General features: G+C 50.0%; 1 protein-coding gene and 1 long non-coding RNA gene across 4 annotated transcripts in view; one reads left to right on the top strand and one right to left on the bottom strand.

The window, feature by feature from the left end:
* Positions 1-376, bottom strand: part of RPS6KA6 (ribosomal protein S6 kinase A6) — a 40,562-nt gene extending 40,186 nt beyond the window's left edge. For 2 of the 3 annotated variants that reach the window (XM_064158972.1, XM_064158975.1), the window contains exon 1: positions 85-376. In XM_064158972.1, the coding sequence (XP_064015042.1) occupies positions 85-165 (81 nt within the window). In that variant the 5' untranslated portion in view covers positions 166-376. The remainder of the gene's footprint in view (positions 1-84) is intronic. The other variant, XM_064158974.1, reaches the window with a different exon arrangement.
* A 40-nt stretch (positions 377-416) lies between these two features.
* LOC135183772 (uncharacterized) lies at positions 417-17,953 on the top strand. Its single transcript, XR_010305715.1, has 3 exons — positions 417-1,934; positions 14,711-15,088; positions 17,349-17,953. It is a non-coding gene; the product is annotated as an uncharacterized LOC135183772 (long non-coding RNA).
* Positions 17,954-19,380: the final 1,427 nt, after the last annotated feature.

Here is a 19,380-nt window from a genome sequence, read left to right as displayed (position 1 = left end):
GTGAGGCCCGGGTAGCGGGAGGCAGGTGCCGGTAGACAGCCGGCCGCGGTTCGGGAGCCCCGCCCCGCCCGGCCCCACACTGACCTCGCTGCCGCTCACGTACAGCTCCATTTTGTGACAGGGCTCCGGCTCCTCCGCGTCCTCCAGCGGGGCGAACGGCACCATGTCCCGGCTCTCCTTCTAGCTGGGCAGCCGCCGCCAGCTGCTGCACATTCCCCGGCCCTGCGGCCGGTTCAGAGGCGGCGGGCAGCCACGACGGGCCCCCTCCTCCTCCTGCCCATGGAGCGCGGCGGCGGAGCTCCAGCTACTGCTGCTGCCGGCCGGCGGGGGCGGCTCCGCTCTGCGCTCCCCCGAGCACACCCCCCAACATGGCGGCCGGCGGGGGCGGGGCCTGAGCGGCATGGGGATGACGTCAGGCCGGGCCGGAGAATCCCCTGCATGGGGGCGGGGGGCGCTGACGCGCGGTGACGTGCGGCGCCGGTAGCCCTCCCCGGGCCGGGCGGTGCCGCGCCGAGGGGCGCAGGAGTGGCGGTGACGTGCGGCGCCGGTAGCCCTCCCCGGGCCGGGCGGTGCCGCGCCGAGGGGCGCAGGAGTGGCGGTGACGTGCGGCGCCGGTAGCCCTCCCCGGGCCGGGCGGTGCCGCGCCGAGGGGCGCAGGAGTGGCGGTGACGTGCGGCGCCGGTAGCCCTCCCCGGGCCGGGCGGTGCCGCGCCGAGGGGCGCAGGAGTGGCGGCGACCAGAGACAGAATCGGCTGCCGGCCTGCGACATCCGCAGGCCTCCGGTGAGGGCAGCTCCGCCGTGCCGGGGCATTGCCGTCCCGCCTGAGGTACCGCAGTTGAGAAGCGGGGGCGGGCGGCAGCGCCTGGATGTGCCGCCTGAGGCGGAAGGGAAGCCCAGGGAGGGTCTCGGGGAGCGGCACGGCAGCGTTTAGAACAAAACAAAGGAGTAAAAAGAGCGATCGTCAGAAGTCGGAGAAGAGCCCCTGGCTAAGAGACCGCGGTCCCCTCAGCCCACACATGCGCCCACACATCAGCCCCGCTCCCTGCCTTGGGAGCGCTGAAGTGCCCTCATGAGCCCTGCAGGCCCGCCTGGGAGCAGCTTTTCCCGGCGGAGCGGACACCTTCGGCAGCCCGGCTGTGAGAAGGAAGGCTCCGCTTCCTGCTGCGGTGATCGAGCGAAAGAGACAAAAAGCAAACCCCAAACCTCAAAGTTTGGTTTTTCAAAATCCAGCGGTTGCAGGGCACAAAAGCACAGGCGGCTGGGAAGTGGCAAAGCACAGCCTGGAGCCTCCTGGGTTCTCGGTGAGAGGAGAAGCGTGAAGGGGCTGAGCACGTCTGCAGGAGCGTGGAGCAGCCTGCTGCACCCTGGTTACGAACACCAAGGGGATGGACTCCTTTGTTTCCAAGCGTGTGTTCAGAGACAAACGCTACAGCACTTGCAAACTTGAGGAGGTACCGAAAAAAAAAACAATGGGTGAAAAAATCATTCCCCATCACTGTTTGATTTCAGGAACTGGAAAACACTGGCTGGCACTATCAAAAATCAGGTATTTTTAAGGAGAGGAAAGTGCTTCAGTGGCTCTGAGTTCCCATTTGAACGCTGCGTGGCTTAGTAAGCCCCTACCTTCTGATAAAGCTGCAGAAGAAGTCTCAAACCGTTCTATGTTGCCAATTAATTAGCATGACCGAGGGAACAAGCTGGTACACCCCATAGCTCAGAATGTGTCCTCCTGCTGATTGTTTTAAACTCGGAAGTCGTCCTACAAACAAGTATATGGTGTAAGATGTTGCCGTCTTTGATGGAAGGAGTGTGAGAACCTGCTTCACAAAGCTAACCACTAGCAGTTCCCTGCTGCTGAGCCTGCTGAAGAGAGTTGCCTGTTGTGAATGTGTCACTGCAGCGACAGCCAGCTGGCATGTCGGCATTTCCAAAGGTCTGTAACTCAACCAGGGAAGACATATGTTTTGGACTGAAATGGGCAGTCTGTAGCAGGAATGTTTGTCCTTCAGAAAGTGTATGAAAGAAAACGCAGGACCAAAGTTACCAGTGCTTAGCATTGAGAGAGAATTTACTCTTTAACTGTTGAGGCTAGGTTGCTTGTAAACGTTTTATAGTTGGATTGTACACAGAGATTTTAGAGCAAACAAAGTGATGAGACAAAGGGACAAGCCCCAGCTTCACCAGCCTTTGGTTCACACTCAGCTGCTAACTCTGGTGGCTTTGTGCAACTGACATGCATCTGCAAGCAGCCAAATGGCCAAATCTTTGCAGTGAAATTAAAGCTGTATGGGCTGGAGCAGTGCTTTGAGGCAGATCTTAATGTAAAGGACACCAAGTGAGAAGTGACTTTGTGACTCTGCGTGAGTGTCCAGCAAGAACTGGTGCCTAAAATTTGCCATTTGTCCATGTTGAACACTTCCTATTGTCTCAAACAGGTGTTCTGCATCCCCAAAGTTTGAACACTGCAATACTGAAGAAGTAAACAGGTATAATCAAGGAAATTTGGATTATTATTCACATCAAAGATTATAAAAGGGAAATTATGATATGTGTAGAATAATGACTAAGCAACAGCACAGGATTATTTTACTCCAGGTCTCACAACCAAAGGAGCAAAAACTCTTCAATAAAAAGGCAGTGATATGTTACTGAAACATAAAACTTAGCAGGACACTCCCCAAATGGTGTTTTATAGAGCAATAAACCATCAGAGATAGAATAGCAAATTAGTAGATTAGGAGGACCATGGCCTCAGGTCTTGGGTTGCAAATGAAGATTTAAATATTACATATTTGGATATTTTTTGCACCTTTTGCTAGAGCATCTAATCTAGCCTGTGTCCATGACAGTGTGGGTATCAGATGTCATTTGGTGTGCAGTGTTCAGAAAAGGATATCATATTTTTCACATTCCAGTACCTTGATTTGTGCAGCAGGGTCTGCCCATTGCTTTCAACAGCAGGTTGGGGGATGGTCAGCATGCCACTTCTTCCTCTGTTGCTTGCTTTTATTAGATGAAGGCTTCAAAGTAACCAGTTTCTAAGTAGTTATTCACTTCAAAATTCATTCTGTGACACGGCAAAGTTGCTGAGAATGTTTTTCCACCAAGTGGAATAAGAAAAGAGCAGAATTCATTTTTTAATGGAAGCTGCAGCCAAAATTCAGCCTTGCTCTGTGTACAGCATTGGCTCAGTCTGCACTGGGGACACATCTTTCTGTTCAACAAACTCAGTGGGTCATCTTTCCAGAGTTTACCTTATCACTGATTAAGCTGTTACAATTTTTGAGGGCTTGTCTGGTGAAGGCAAGAAGGACACACTCCTTGTTGCCAGAAGGAAAGCCCACAAGATGAGAGTGCTTGAGGTTGGAAAGGTTCCGTGGAGGTCATCTGGTCCAATCAATATGCCTGCTCAGGCAGGCTCACAGAGAGCACATTGCCCAAGACCATGTCCAGCTGGTGCTTTGGAAACCTCCAAGCACCACCAGCTTTCCAGGCAACCTGCGGCAGCGCTCAGGCAGCCTCCCATTGCCAAGTCTTTCCTGATGCTGAGGAGGGAGCTTCTGACAGCTTTTCAGTTTGTGCCTTCTGCTGCTGTCCCTGAGTGCCACTGGCAATAACCTGGCTCCACCATCTTCTTCCAAGCTGACTGGCACTCCTGGAGCCCTTTGCACCTGCCTCTTGGTAATTTCATTTGAGGTACTTTGCTTTGTCTTCCATCACAAGAGCCCTTGACCCCTGCTTACCTTGCCACCCCACGACTCTCTGCCTCTCCCTCCTATTCTCCCCTGTCAGTTCTTGGCACGACAAAAGGGGTAATTGGTTCAATTGTTGCTCGTACAATGGGGTAAGGCTCTGCCCTCCAACGGGTAGTGACACTTGTTAATTAGTTTAATTACTCTGCGGGCAGTTCTCCAGGTATAGAGGAGGACCCCAGCGGCCCACACAGGCACAACCATGGGGCAGAGGAGTCAGTGTTTGGCCCAGGGAGCTGCGTTGGTGCAGCCGCTCTGGAACAGCGCAGGAGGGGAAGCAGGAGCAGGGAGAGCTCGGCCCAGGTCTGCAAATTGCTGTTTGCAGCACGGGAAGATTTATGGGAGGTGGCCTTAGGGGAAGCAAATCCTGCAGGATTTTCCTGGTCAAGGCTTGGAGAGGCCACTGCAGGCTTCCCTTCCCCAGCTGAGGTGATGCTTCCTGTGCCAGACAGAGCAGTGACTTGGTGATGCCATGGCTGGCCCCTCTGTGAGGGGAGATGCAGTTATATGAAGAAAGAAACAAACCCAAGTAAAATTTCATCCCCAACAGAAACCTGAGGCTCAGCCCTAAGCTTAGTGGCAGCCTCCCTCTACCTACAGGTCATGTGCCACAGATAAACCAGGAAGCTAAGTGGAGATGGTGCTTCTAGATCAGCAGCTTCAGAAAGATCCTTGAAACTCACCATTTCATTCTCTTCAAAGCAAACACACTTTTTGGGGGGCTGTTTTAGAACCACAGGACACACTTAGCAGTAAATCTTGTCTTGTTTGTCCAAAAGGAGCTGAAGAAATGCTTCAGCCATATGGAAAATACAATGACTTTATGTCTGTTGATCACATTGCTTTGACAGGGGGGATGAAAAGAGCAGACAGGCACAGCAAATGAAGATCCTGCTAAATTTGTTTATATTTGTTTAAACTTTTAATTTTTTTCAATTCCAATGTCCTACATAGGCTGGATGTTAGGAGGAAATTGTTGGCAGAAAGAGTGATTGGCATTGGAATGGGCTGCCCAGGGAGGTGGTGGAGGCACCATCCCTGAAGGTGTGCAAGCAAAGCCTGGATGAGGCACTTAGTGCCATGGTCTGGTTGATTGGATAGGGCTGGGTGCTAGGTTGGACTGGATGAGCTTGGAGGTCTCAACCTGGTTGATTCTATGATTCTGTGATTCTATGACTAGTGCAAACCAGGCGAGTGGCACATCCCTGATGTTCTATACCATCAAACAGAAAGCTGTGTGCAGTCAAAGTAAAGATCCACTATCCAATCTCCAACTCTGGCCAAGAAAGAAGTCAGAGAACACAGAGTGAGCAGTAGCTCAGAGTTCTTCCCCATAATTTGCTTTCAGCCTACAGCAGTTCAGGTTTCATGAGCCAAGGGTGGTATCTTGCACCAGATAGTCCTGATGTGCCCAAGTCTTCTTGAATACCTGAATTTTCAGCAACCACAGCATCTCACAAGAAGTTCCACAACTAAACCTTATTACAAGTGCATCTCGCTCTGAGCTTACTGCTGCTTAGTTCCATCTAGTGTTCCCAGCCTTACACTGTCAGGCAGGGTGATTAGTCACCCTCTCCACATCCTTTGTGATTTTATGCATGGTATATAACCCACAGCCACTGTCCTACCAGGCTCTGCTCTGTTTCCCAGGCTGAAGATTCCTGATCTTCAGTCACTCGTAAATGAAGGGTGGGGAAACTGCAGTTTCTCTGTGCAGATTTCCACTAGTGATTTGGAGGTAAATAAAAAACCAGCTACCAATGATGTGGAGAAATTACAAAGAGAAAGTAATGAGCAGTCATTAGCTATCAAAGTCCCCTGGGAAATGACAAGCAGCTCACAGTAAATTACAGGCCTATCACAAGGACTGGATGCAGCAGCCATCAAGGGAGGAGGGAGTTTGTTTCACAGCCATGAGCAGCACTGGAAGGATGGATGCTCAGGCTTTGGCTACAGTTTGCTTGGAAAAGCCCAGCAGAGATCCACAGAAATACTCCAGCCTCTAGGTAACAACTTAGAGTGAACCCCCCAGAGCCTCAGCTTTGGCAAGCCTAATTCTAAATATTCATCAACAAAAACATCTCATTTCTTTGGTAATTCCAAAGACTACTGAAGAAAACTTGAGCAACTCTTATTTCTCATCTCAACTGCTAAGCTTAGCTGAGCCAAATGCAGGTCAGAAAAAGCAATGAAATAGTGAAAGAAGTGGCTGCAGCAGTGTGCATACACCAACAGATGGCAAATCTACCACAAGCAATTGGTCCTTTTCCTTTTTTTCCTGAGCTGAACCTCCCAGACTTCTGTGTTCTTCCAAAAACTTGTGGTGTCTTATTTCTCGAGACCTGTTTGAATCTTGAAGCTGAAACCAAGGTCAAAAAATACCATGTTGGAACTCACAGGGAATGTTGCACCAGAGCACAGAACAAACCATCATAGTGGTCCAATGTGCAAATGTATCAACAATGCTGAATGCTTAGGGAATTAATTGCATCCAAAATCTTGGTGATCTCAATCTTCAGGGAAGCTTTTGTGACAGCAGAGGGTGTTACTTCTGAAAGGAAATAGAGCCAAAGATGCTGCTAGCTCCTAACTTTAGCTAGGAGCCCACATACCATGCCTCAAAACAGTGTCCTAATCATCTCAGGTGAAAATTCATCCTGTTTGGGAAGATTATAATTAACTTCCTGCTGAGCCATGGCTAGAAAAATGTCTCAACCTGGAAGATTAAACAAGGACTTAGTATCTGTCAGAAATAACTGCAGTAGCTGTTTGTGTCTTGCAGCATAAATGAGCCAGATTTCAAATAATATATTTAGAAATGTTTTTTTTTCCTTGTTGTGGAACAAAAGGACTTGACTGGATGAGTAATAGAGACATTACTGGCAACAGAGAGTAGGTCGCTGAATGCCACTTCACTAATATTAGTTTAGGTCTTCAGATAATTGCAGTAGTGCTTAAAGAATCCCCACTCCTGGAGGAAATCAGTGGAGCTTCCAAACCCACTGCTGTTCTCGTAGCTTCTGGGGTCAGCTTGAATTGATTGCTGTTCCTTGGCCACTATTATCAAGGTTATTTTCCAGCCTTCTTGACTTTGCTTCTGTTCCAATTGGGGCACAACTTGACTCATTGGTTCTTTATTTGGAAGGCACATCACATTTCTTCACTTCATCAGTTCTCCTGCCAGTGAGGTCACTTGTTTGTGGCCATTCAATACTTTCTGCAAGTGCCCATTTCTCCCTTCAACTCCTTTTCAAACTGTCCTGTGCAAAGAGTCTCGTTTAAGGCAACCTGATCCAGGTGAGCCTGCTCTGGCAAGGGGGTTGGACTAAGTGATCTCCAGAGGTGCCTGGCGTGCCGTGAAAGCCACCATTCAGCCAAGTCTGCATTCTCTAGCAGTGTGACTTTGGGTTCAGCACACAGTAAAAGCTGAGTATGCCCTGAAATATGTTTCCAAAGCTGTATCTGAAACTTCTTTTTCCATTAAAAATGATGGCAATATTCATAATAATTTCATTGGGAGCATGATCACACTGTAAGTAATTGCTCTCAGGAATTTAATTTAGACCTCATTTGACTGACATTTCTTGTTTGCAAGATCTCTATTTTAGGAACAATGTCTTGCTGGTGTATCTCTCTTCATCTTAGTCATGACTGATAACAGAATAATCATCTCAACTACTTGCCTTTTCTTTTCCTGCATAATGGCTTTTCTGCATTTTTATACAGCAAACATACCAGAATAGAAACAATTAGACAAATAACAGTATTATATGCAGATGAGCAGGTAAGTGAGTAGAACTTACTTGAAACTCTATCCTAGGCTGGCTGTCAGGCTGAGAAGTCTTTAAAGTCACTTATGGCTTTGTTTAAAAGACTAAGGAAAGGTTAAGGTTTGCCTTTGAAGCATCAAATTAGACATGGGTGCTAAAGGCAGACTCCCTGTGTCCCATAACTGACCTGCTCATTCCTTACTGTGCTGCTCAGCAAGAGTTAACCACTCAGCCCTGTCACTGCTATCTGATCACAGCCAGCAAAGGCAAAACTGTTTGTCCTGGTCACATTGTGCTTTCCCAGGACAAATCTGAAGCAGCACTTCCAAGGCCAATGTATCTTTAAGCAGTATCTTTCATACAGGACGATGCCAACGAAGGCTTCTCAGTTCATTATCTTGTTTCTTCAACTGCTTTAATAAAAGGCAGCAGCCACAGGGCAGCTGGGTGCTGCCCTAAGAAAGGACATTCCTCGTGGCTGCCCTCTGTAATACTGTCTCATCTGCTGTAAATCTCTGAGGACAAGCGATTATGAAGGGTTTTCAACGAGTTGACTTTGACCCTGAAGGAGCTGCTTCTCCTTTTAATGATGAGCTGTCACAGGCATCGATCAGTAGTCATGGCAGAACAGATGAAAGCAGTACAAAAAACCACCCAAAAAGACAGAGGAACAGATTTCTTAATGATAAGGCAAAAATCCAGTCCCCACCATCTGAGAGGCAGATTCTCACTGCCTTTAATGGCAGGTTTTTTTAGTAAATGCTGGGTATTGGCTTGAGTGAGAAATGAGAGCACTCAGCAGAGGAAGCATCTAATAGAATGAGGTCAGACTTTTAAAGGCTGGCTGCTACCCAGCAAACCAGAACATCAGCAGACCACTACAGAGTAAACAATAAATAACCCTCTGTTAATGGGAAGAATGAGGCTGGTAGGGGGGGATCTTGAAAACACTGCCAGAGGTCAGCCTCTGGTATACATGGGCAGCGTTTCACCAGTTAGTGATGTTTCACTGAATTTCAGCAAATTAGGAGTGAGTCCTGCAGCTGGTATGACAGGGCTGTACAGACTGCAGCAGAAAGGAGCTACATCTAGATAGAGCCCTGCTGCCAGAACACTGCTGCTCCCCAGTGCTACCCAGACAGTTTGTATGGGAAAGAGGAGCAGCAAAGGCTGTACCTACGTGAAATTCTATGGCAAAGAGCTGGCGGTGCTGTTTCTCTTCGGAGTTGGGGTGAATTCATGAATGGGCCTGCTCCTACTGCAGCAGTGAAGGTGAAAATGGAATTGCTTGCACTGCTAAACTGCTTTGTCCTGCACCCCTGGAAGGTGCTCCAGGGCTGGTTTTGCACCTACAAACACGGCATAGCTTATCCTGACCCCACCACACAAATGGATGGGTGCTGAGCACTGTGGAGTATAAAACCAGCAGTGCATCTTCATAGAATCATAGAATCATAGAATCAACCAGGTTGGAAGAGACCTCCAAGCTCAACCACTCCAGCCTAGCACCCAGTCCTAGCCAAGCAACCAGACCATGGCACTAAGTGACCCAGCCAGACTTTGCTTCAACACCTCCAGGCACAGCCACTCCACCACCTCCCTGGGCAGCCCATTCCAATGCCAATCACTCTCTCTGCCAACAACTTCCTCCTAACATCCAGCCTAGACCTCCCCTGGCACAACTTGAGACTGGGTCCCCTTGTTCTGTTGCTGCTTGCCTGGCAGAAGAGCCCAACCCCACCTGGCTACAACCTTCCTTCAGGAAGGAAATAAAATGCTACTTGTACTAAAAGCTGGGGCTTTTCTTAAGCTTGTAGTTGTGAGCATCTTCCTTCAGCTCATAAAAGGAGGAGGAGACCTTGATACTTTTCCTTGCAACCAACACAATCTAGTACTGCCTTTGGAAGGATAGCAACAAGCACCAGGGCAGGACTCTTCCAGAAGAGGAAGATGTAATTTCTTAATGAAAAGAAACAAAAACCAAACAAAACCAAAATCAAACCATCAATATATATGTACAGATATCTAACTCCTGAAATATGCTAACAGTAATATAAATGAGAAAAAAAAACACCCAACAACAACCCAGGACTAATGCTGGGTTTGTGTGGGAAGGAAGATATCTAAATCTGAAGTGAATGATGTACCTCGTAATTAGAGGAACCATCAGGATTAAACCACTTTAAATATTCACACTGAAACACTCGTTTGAAAATGCAGAAGTATGGATAAAAGGCACATAAACAGAGGCAGATGATAAAGGGCTGAAGTTCAAACCAACTCAGAGAAGTCAGCCTTGGTAAATGTGTGAGCTAAAATTGTCCCTGAGCTCAGCAGCGAGGGCTTTAGGCAGCATGTGGCTGGGCGAGCAGCTTTGCCGCCGAGGATCTGGTGCTAAACTGTGTGTTTCAGAGGACCACAACTGCCTTCCAACGGTGCCTTCCTCAAGCACAGCAACTCTGAGAGCTAGGAATTTCAATCAGCACACCCTTTTCCAGCTCAGATCACCAAACAATGGGTGATTAAGCATCATTATTAAGCTTGCTGCAACAAAAGCAACATATTTCTTCTGTTATGACAAAGTCCTCATTGCTTAATGTGTTTTATAAGACAGCCAGAAAGTATGTTAGGGTTTTGCAGACATTTTACAGCCAGCTCCTACTGCTGCTTTAGCTTACTGGCAGCTTTCACTCAGACAGGTCTGTCGGTATTAACTGTGCCGGGGGAAGCATAGGCTGGATCTTAGGAGGAAGTTCCTCACAGAGAGAGTGATTGGCATTGGAATGGGCTGCCCAGGGAGGTGGTGGAGTCACTGTGCCTGGAGGTGTTCAAGAAAAGACTGGATGAGGCACTTGGTGCCATGGTCTAGTTGACAGGATAGGGCTGGGTGCTAGGTTGGACTGGATGATCTTGGAGGTCTCTTCCAACCTGCTTGATTCTATGATTCTATGATAACGACCCCACCTCAAATCCTGCCTCCAGTTCTGCTGTCCCCAGCAGAAGAAGGACTCAGAGCTGCTGGAGTGAGTCCAGAGGACGCCACAAAGATGATCCAAGGGCTGGAACACCTCTGCTGTGAGGACAGGCTGAGGGAGCTGGGGGTGTTCAGCCTGGAGAAGAGAAGACTCCAGGGGGACCTTAGAGCTGCCTTCCAATACCTGAAAGGATCCTACAGGAAGGCTGCAGAGGGACTTTTCATGAAGGTGTCTAGAGGCAGGACAAGGGGGAATGGTTTTAGGCTGAGGCAGTGCAGGGTTAGACTGGATCTTAGGAAGTTCTTCAGCAGGAGGGTGGTGAGACTCTGGCACAGGCTGCCCAGGAGGCTGTGGCTGCTTCCTGCCTGGGAGCATTTAAAGCTAGGCTGGATGAGGCCTTGAGCAACCAAGTCCAGTTGAGAGGTGTCTCTGCCAAGCTGAGGTATTCTGTGATTCTGTGAGTTAAAGAATGTGCTCAGTTAATTTAACTGAGAAATGGCATTTTTGTGAGCAAGGCTGATGCTTACCTGAGTGCAGAAAGGAGAAGCCTCCCACAGTGCCCAGGTCCTGTTACAAAGTTAGGCACCACCTGGGAAGTAAACCTCTTCTATCATTCTCCTATGGAGGTGAACGTTTTGCCATGACTATTTTCTTCCTAGAAGACTTTTCCTCCCTAAAATGCTGCACCAAGAGCTCAGCATTTCCTGCTGCCTCCCCTCATGTCATGCTGATGGATCTGCTTAACCCACGGAGAGCTGCAGAAAGCTCAGAGGAAATGAAAATTGTCATCCCTCGCTTGTCTGCTTGTTTGTTTAGCTTCAACCCCACAGCTCTGGATCTTCCAAAGTTGTTTTGAGACTCCAGGAGTGCTTTTTTTAATGCTGTTGGCGTGTCAAAGTGACACCTACATTTCATTATTCTCTATACAGTTGGAGAAAAAAGAACAAGAGAGCTCCCCTACAAAACACCTTGGCTGCTGAGCACAACCAAACAGCTCTTCAGCTCCTTACCAAGGCGCTGCTGCAAAAGCAGGTGATTAATCTGCACAGGCTGGTGGTTGGTTTTGAAAAGCACCTGCCAAAACAACTGCTCCTGCACTGCATTCCCACATGATTGAGATATTCACACACACTGAGTTATTGCACCCCAAGGTCCCCAAGAGAGATGGATCTCTTCTCCCCTCCTCAAAATGTTTTTGAGTAGGAAGTCATGATTTGAGCTTTTATCGGGGGTGGTCCTTAATGCCCCCAAACAAAAAGCAGTTAGATCAGCCCTTACACAGCCCCAGGACTGCCTTTGTTTTTATCCTTATCCCACTCTGCATGTAAAATCATCATACTTCTGTTTTATTTCCATAGGAGTGCAGTGCTCCTCAAGTCATGTTTCAATGTCTTCTGGACTCTGTTGAAAATCAATAAGCACACCAAGTGCTGCAGGACTGCTTGGTTCAACTCTAGCCTGTCCATCTATCAGCTGAGATCCATTTCTCAGAGAGCTGCCAGAGCCTTTTTGCGTCATCCTTCAGGCTTCTGGAGAGATTCAGACTCCCTGGGGAGTGCCAGTCCAACACGTGGGTCATTACAGCCCTGGCACAGCACAGTCAGGAGCTGGGGGTGTGCAGCCTGCAGAAGAGGAGGCTCAGGGCAGAGCTCATTGCTGCCTACAACTACCTGAAGGGAGGCTGTAGCCAGGTGGGGTTGATCTCTTCTGCCAGGCAAGCAGCAACAGAACAAGGGGACCCAGTCTCAAGTTGTGCCAAGGGAGGTCTAGGCTGGATGTTAGGAGGAAGTTGTTGGCAGAGAGAGTGATTGGCATTGGAATAGGCTGCCCAGGGAGGTGGTGGAGTTGCTGTCACTGGAGGTGTTCAAGAAAAGAGTGGATGGGGCACTTAGTGCCGTGGTCTGGTTGCTTGTCTAGGACTGGGTGCTAGGTTGGACTGGCTGAGCTTGGAGGTATCTTCCAACCTGATTGATTTTAAGATTCTATGATTCTCAGAAGCAGGAGGGGAGAAGGGTCTGCTTTAGCCAGGGTCTGAGCATTGCTTCCCACCAGCGCAGCACAGTGCTGGTCCACCAGTGCTGCATGGTCTTGCAAAAGAGACCCTTAGGGGTACAATCTCCTCCTCTCACTACAAGTAAGAAATACAACTCTATAAGCCCACAGTTGTATCTGAAATGACTAAACCAGTTGAAGGAGTCACTAAAGCAGTGTAAAGTCAGCAGGTCAGTGCTCGGCTAGAGGAAGCTGCAGTGACTCAGTTTGTGTCAGAGCCTGACTGGAATCAGTTCAAGGTCTTTCCTTGCGCTCAGAAATACTTCTGCAAAAAAAACAGCTCAACACTGGAAAATGTTTAGGATATGAACAATATCAGGTAGCTGAACTATTCCTAGATAAGGGTAAAAGCAGCCTTTAAAACCTCTCGAGCAGGCTGTATTTGCATGGCTGCTTACCGTTAGTGCGCGTTAGGGAATGCATCCAGGCAGGTTTTGAGGATCACTAGAGGAGACTCCATGACCTCTCTGAGCAGCCTGCTCCAGGGCTCCAGCACCCTCAGAGGAAAGAAGTTTTTTCTCCTGTTGAGAAATTTCCTGTGGTTGAGCTTGTGTCCATTTCCCCTTGTTGTGACACTGGAAACAGACTGGCTCCAGCCTCCTGACAGCCACCCTCCAGTGATCTGTAGACACCGATAAGGTCCCCACTCAGCCTCTCTTCTCCAGACTAAGCACCCCTGGCTCTCTCAGCCTTTCCTCATAAGAATCATAGAATCAGCCAGGTTGGAAGAGACCTCCAAGCTCATCCACTCCAACCTAGCACCCAGCCCTAGACTATCAACCAGACCATGGCACTAAGTGCCCCAGCCAGGCTTGGCTTGGAACACATCCAGGGATGGTGACTTCACCATCTCCCTGGGCAGCCCATTCCAATGCCAATCACTCTCTCTGACAACAACTTCCTCCTAACATCCAGCCTAGACCTCCCCTGGCACAGCTTGAGACTGTGTCCCCTTGTTCTGTTGCTGCTTGCCTGGCAGAAGAGCCCAACCCCACCTGGCTACAGCCTCCTTTCAGGTAGTTGCTCCAGTCCCTTAACCATCTTCATAGCTCTCTGCTGAACTCTCTCCAGTAGTTCTGTCCCTCTTGAACTGGGCAGCCCAGAACTGGACACAATATTCCAGATGTCATCCAAATAGGACTATAGAGGGGGAGGAGAACCTCCCTCAACCTGCTGGCCACACTCCTCTTAATGCACCCAAGTATACCATTGGCCTTCTTGGCCACCAGGGCACATTGCTGTCCCATGGAGAACTTCTTAGCAACAAGGACTCGACTCAGGTGAATTCTCTGGCCCTAGTTCTGGTTTGATCAACCACAATAAACTCCCTCACACCTCGTCAAGTAGGCTGTTGTGGTTTGCTGCTGCTTCCCTGCCCCTCTTCCTTTCTCCCCCAGCACCTGTGTGTCTGTCTCTGGCACTGGGTGCATTTGTGGCCCTATCTCACAGGGCTGTCCTTGCTCTGCAATCTTATCTTTCCCCATTATGGACTTGCACTGATCTTCTCTCTGTCAGTTCAACCTGTCTTTGTTACCTGTAGTTCCAGGCTGTTTCAGTTCTGCTCCCCATGGTTCTTCTGTGATCTCCTGCTGTTCACTACACCCAAGAGATGGATAAAAGGAGAATTTGGGTGATTGTGGCTCCCAGCTTCAAATGATCTAAATTGTGATGGTCACAAACCCAAGAGGACACAAACTCAAGTACTTGAACATATTTCACGCCTTGTCTTGGCCTCCAAGCAAGGCAAAACTCTGTGTTGCCTAAGTTTGCCTCATGCCAGACCTGAGGATTTCATTGCCCTTGCTCTGGAAGCCCAAAGCAGGGAGTTTGGGAGCTCTGCCTTCCTGGGCATTTCCCCTCAGTCGTGCTCAGTGTTGCACTGCACCTGCAGAACGAGTCCAAGACAGGGTGACCTGTGTGTCCCCATCCACCTTCCAGTCTATCTCCCTACTCCTCCTGCCTGCTTCAGAGCTTGCTCTAGGCACACAAGTGTTCTTTTCATGCTTTGAAAAGCAGAGTTCACAAAGATGTGCATGCAGCTCCAGGGGCTCCTAATATTGACTAATTTAGCCAATATTTAAACCATTGATTTTGTGGTTGTTAAGCCAGAGGGAGCTGATGGCACTCTCCTCTCTCTTCCTTACAAATGTGCTCCTACAGGAAGCCAAGTGCTCACCAGCAGTCATCCCTGCATGAAACGTGGCAGTGGCAAGGAGCAGGTGATGGTGAGGAACCAGAGAGCCGGCGAGCAGAAGGTGCCTTGCTGAGGTGGAAGCAGACACTGCCCCTGTGCTCGAAGGAAAACCTGAGAGTGCTCTTTAGTAACTGCAGGAGGCCAGGATGGGAGCTGGAGCCGTACCCAAAACCCAACAGCAACCTCTGCGGCCATGCTGAGGTATTGATTGTGCAGTGACTCAAAGGCCACCCGCAGGCCTGGCCACCAGCAGCCTCTCGGGGGGAGCCGCCGGAGCTACACACACTCCCCTGCCCGGGCAGCCCCGGCAGAGCCACGCAGAGCCTGCGTGGAGAGGCAAGCAGGTAGGGATCTACATACACACCGTGCACAGCCACATTTAACTGCAACACCCTGCCAGAGTGGGGGTTTAAATAGCTGAAGGATGTGGTAGCTTGGAAACCGATTGCCTCGAGTTGCCCAATCAATTACAGAGTGAATCAACACAGCTTGGGCGTGGGAGCAGCCAGCAGGAGCCTGGCTCCATCCCTGGCCCTGGCCCAGCTCTGTCAGCCCCACTTGCCCCTTGCTCCTCCCAGAGCAGGACACCTCAGGTTGTGGAGCAAGCCACTGCTCTGGGTCGTTGAGTATCATTGAATAGCTCAGGTTGGAAGGGACCTCGGAGGTCATCTCCTCCAACTCCTCTTCCCTATCCTCTCAACTAGACTCAGCTACACAAGGCCTCATCCAGTCTGTTCGTAAACACCTTCAGGGAGTGGGAATCCAAAACCACTCTGGGCAGCCTTTTCCAGAGTCTCACCACCCTTCTGCTGAAGAACTTCTTCCTGAGATCCAGTCTAACCCTGATCTCCCTCAGCTTCACACCTTTGTCCCTTGTCCTGCCTCTAGACACCCTCATGAAAAGTCCCTCTGCAGCCTGCCTGTAGGATCCCTTCAGGTACTGGCAGGCAGCTCTAAGGTCCCCTGGAGTCTTCTCTTCTCCAGGCTGAACACCCCCAGCTCCCTCAGCCTGTCCTCATAGGAGAGGTGTTCCAGCCCTTGAACCATCTTTGTGCCCTCCTCTGGGCTCACTCCAACAGTTCTATGTCCTTCTTACAATGTGCACATCAGAACTGGATGCTGTATTGGAGGTTACCTGAGATGAAAGTTGTTTTAAAGGGGAACAAATAATCAAAACATATTATGTATGGGTGCTACAACCCTTCATTACAAATGTTTGTACAGAACATGGGGGGTTAGCAGCTGAGTGCTCACAAGGGTTATTTTCTCACTGCTTTCCCCTACATCTTGCTCAGACAACAAGCAACACATACTCTGAAACTCCTCCTGTGTGTGCATCCCACTTCTTGATGAGGAAATGGATCACAGCAGGTGTTGAGTGAGCTCACAACCCACTGATGGCAGCAAGAAATGACAGCTTCAGCCAAGCACTTGGAGGTTTGCAGGAAGGAACTGTAGACCATGAGGGTGGTGGAAGACTGGAGCAGGTTGCCCAGGGAGGCAGTCAAGGCCCCACCCCTGGAGATGCTCAAGGCTCTGAGCAACCTGCTGACTGCAGTGGTGTCTGACTAGATGACCTTAGGAGGGCCCTTCCACCCTGAGCCATTCTACGATTCTCTGAATCAGTGTTTTAAAGCAGCACATCTCAGGAAGCCACCCGAAGCACGGCCACAGAGCATGCAGCCATGTACCCACCCTCTGAGCTCAACAGAGAGGCAAGAGGCACCCTCAGAGAGGCTTTGTCCCACGAAGGGTTAAAGCAAGGACCCTGTGAAAGGGCTGGGGTCAGCCAGGGAGAAGAGTGTCTGAGCTCACTCAGGTTTACTGGTCTGGGTTCAAATTCTGCTGCTTGGCAGCCCAGATTCCATCTGAGGAGCAAATAACCTGATCCAGAAGCAAGAGCTGAACACCTTCATTTGTGTCATTCTTCCCTGGGCAGTTTTGCTGCTTTGGCCAGCTCTGCAGAACTGCTGAAATTTTAAACAATGGTCCCAAACTGGGATTGTGTGGCCAGGGGAGTGTGGGCTGCTGAGAGAAGAGATTGCTGAGCTAAAGATTTGGCAGAATTAGGAAAGCCAGGGAAGACATGTGGGCATAAAGGAATAATTCACTAGTAGATGTCTTGCAGAAATCATGAGATCTGTTTATAGCTGGGATCACAGGGAGCCATTCACTTACTATTATTGGAAAGAAGGTCTGAGGGAAGTTGGTTGCAATGGGTTTGCAGCTATTGCAGAGTGAAAAGTATTCACAGACTGTCAGACACAGGCTTGTTAACCTGCAGTCCTCCTTGGGCTTTGGACCTGTAAGGCACAGTGCTGGACAGCAAGGGCCTGCTCCCCACTGGGGCTCCTGTTCTCCCACTCCAGGCTCCAGCCAGCTCTGATCAGGGTGGACCTGCTGCTTGTCTGGTTTTAATTCCCTTTAAATTCCCCTCTGTATCCAAGTGCTTCTGTAGGGTTTTGTTCTCCCCCTCCCCTTTGATCTCTGTCTCCTCCCTCCAGCTTTCCCCTCTCTCACACTTCATTCCACATCTCCTTTCTTTGCCACGTTCAGTCTGTATTCTGTGCCCTTTTCAAGCCTTCACTACCTTTTTTCCCACAGGACTTGCTCTCATCTGCTCTGTCCTCCCCAGCAGGGAGCCATGGGAGCAGTCACTGCTCCAAGCATGAGGCTGGCAGCTCATCTGCACCTTGGGCTACCTGGCAACCTGGCACCAGCCAGAGGCAGAAGAGATGCTCCCAAATAAGGCTCTCAGGCAGCATCACTTGGTAAACCAGAAGGGGAAAGAAGCACCTGTTACACAGCCAGAGCTGGGGCTTGCTGGGCCAAGTCGTCACCTGGGAGGGTGAGACAAATCCAGAAGAGCCTCAGCTACCACCACCTACTCTCTTCTAGGCCACTCAAGTTTGTAAGTCTCAAACCAGCAAGAAAGCTTTTGAATAGGGCTTCAGCTGCTCTGACCAAAATCAAGCTTAGGGAGAAAATGACAGAATCAAGGAATCCAGGACACCTTGGGTGGAGAGAGACATATAAAGGTTATCTGGTCTGACCCCCTCCCCTGCAGGGGACATCTTCAGCTGGAGCAGGTTGCTCAGAGCCTCATCCAGCCTGACCTGGAATGGTTCCAAGGATGAGGCATCTACCACCTTTTGGGGCAGACTGAGCCAGTGTCTCACCACTCACAGCATTAAAGAGTTTTTCTTCCATCTAGTCTAAATCTCCTGCTCTTAGTTTGAAACCATCACCCTTGCCCTGTCACAGGAGGCCCAGATAAAAAGCCTGGGCCCATATTTCTTGTGTCCCACCCCCCCACCAGAACAGCTTCAATAAGATCTCCTCAGAACCTTCTCCTCTCCAGGCTGAAAACAGGCTCTGACTTGAAATTAGAAGCTGTTTTGGGAGAGAGCTCTCCTCAAGCTCCCCTTCCCCACCTTCCCTCTAGAGGTCTGCACACCTGTCCCTGATCTGAGCAGAGGTGCAGTCCTGTCAGATGCTCCTGCTGTGCTCAACCACAGGTCCCTGCTGCAGGGACTTCTGTTCGTGATACTGGAGGGTGAGGATTGCTCTGCCCTGACACCACTCCCTGCCTTGGCTTGCCAAAAGCCATCCACAGCTGGTGAGGGTATGCACAGCCTGGCTGCTGCAGGGACAGGGGCAGCAAGCAAACAGCAAATGCATGTTCTCTGCATGCTGTGTGCAGCCTGTGGGAGGGCTCTGCTGCCTATTTCACTGGGTTGTACAGGAGAGAAAAAGAACCAACAGGGTGGGGAGAAAGATGTCTGTAAGGGCAGGTGATTGAGAGGGAGGTGAGAGATGAAATCCAGCACACAGGTGAAGCAGCTGGTGGAGATGAGCTCCTCCACTCACCCAGCAAGGCTGGTTCCCCTCAGAGCAGGCAGATGATCCAGCTGGCATCCTGCCCAATTCATAACACTGCAGCCTTGTTTTCCAGGCCTTCCAGCCAGAAAGGCAGGGCTGGTTCAAGCCAGTGTCAGTACGTGACCCCTTCCCCAGCCAGCTCCAGCCCCTGCCCTGGGCAGGGACACCTACTGCTCCACCAGGCTGCCTAAGGCCTCATCCAGCCTGGCCTTGAACACCTCCAGGGAAGGGGCATCCACAGCTTCCCTGGGCGACCTGTTCCAGTGTCTCACCACCCCCACTCTCAAGAATTTCTTCCTCATCTCCAGTCCAAACCTCCCCTCCTCAAGGTTTAATCCATTCCCTCTCTTCCTGTCACTACTGGCCCTTGTCAGAAACCCCTCTTGCAGGCCCTCTTCAGGTACTCAAGGCTGCTCCAAGGTCTCCCTGGAACCTTCTCTTCTCCAGGCTGAACAGACCCAACTCTCACAGCCTGTCCCCATAGGGGAGGTTCTCCAGGCCTCTGATCACCTTCACAGAAAATGTCAGGGGCTGGAAGGAACCTCGAAACATTGTCCAGTCCAACCCCCTGCCAGAACAGGATCACCTGTGGCCTCCTCTGGATCCACTCCAGCAGCTTAAACCCAAAGTCAGATCTGAAAGTGTCATGATGGACAGAGAAGTCCCTGCCCAGCCTCCCTACCTTTACTCCCTTACATATGCCAGTGCAATTGTCCTTATGAAGTGGCAGAGTTAAGGCTGCAGGTCCAGCCTG

The sequence above is a fragment of the Pogoniulus pusillus genome, chromosome 19 (assembly GCF_015220805.1).
Source record: "Pogoniulus pusillus isolate bPogPus1 chromosome 19, bPogPus1.pri, whole genome shotgun sequence".
Classification (NCBI taxonomy): Eukaryota; Metazoa; Chordata; class Aves; order Piciformes; family Lybiidae; genus Pogoniulus; species Pogoniulus pusillus.
The sequence above is the reverse complement of the archived record's forward strand: the minus strand, read 5'-3'. Positions and strand labels throughout refer to the sequence as shown.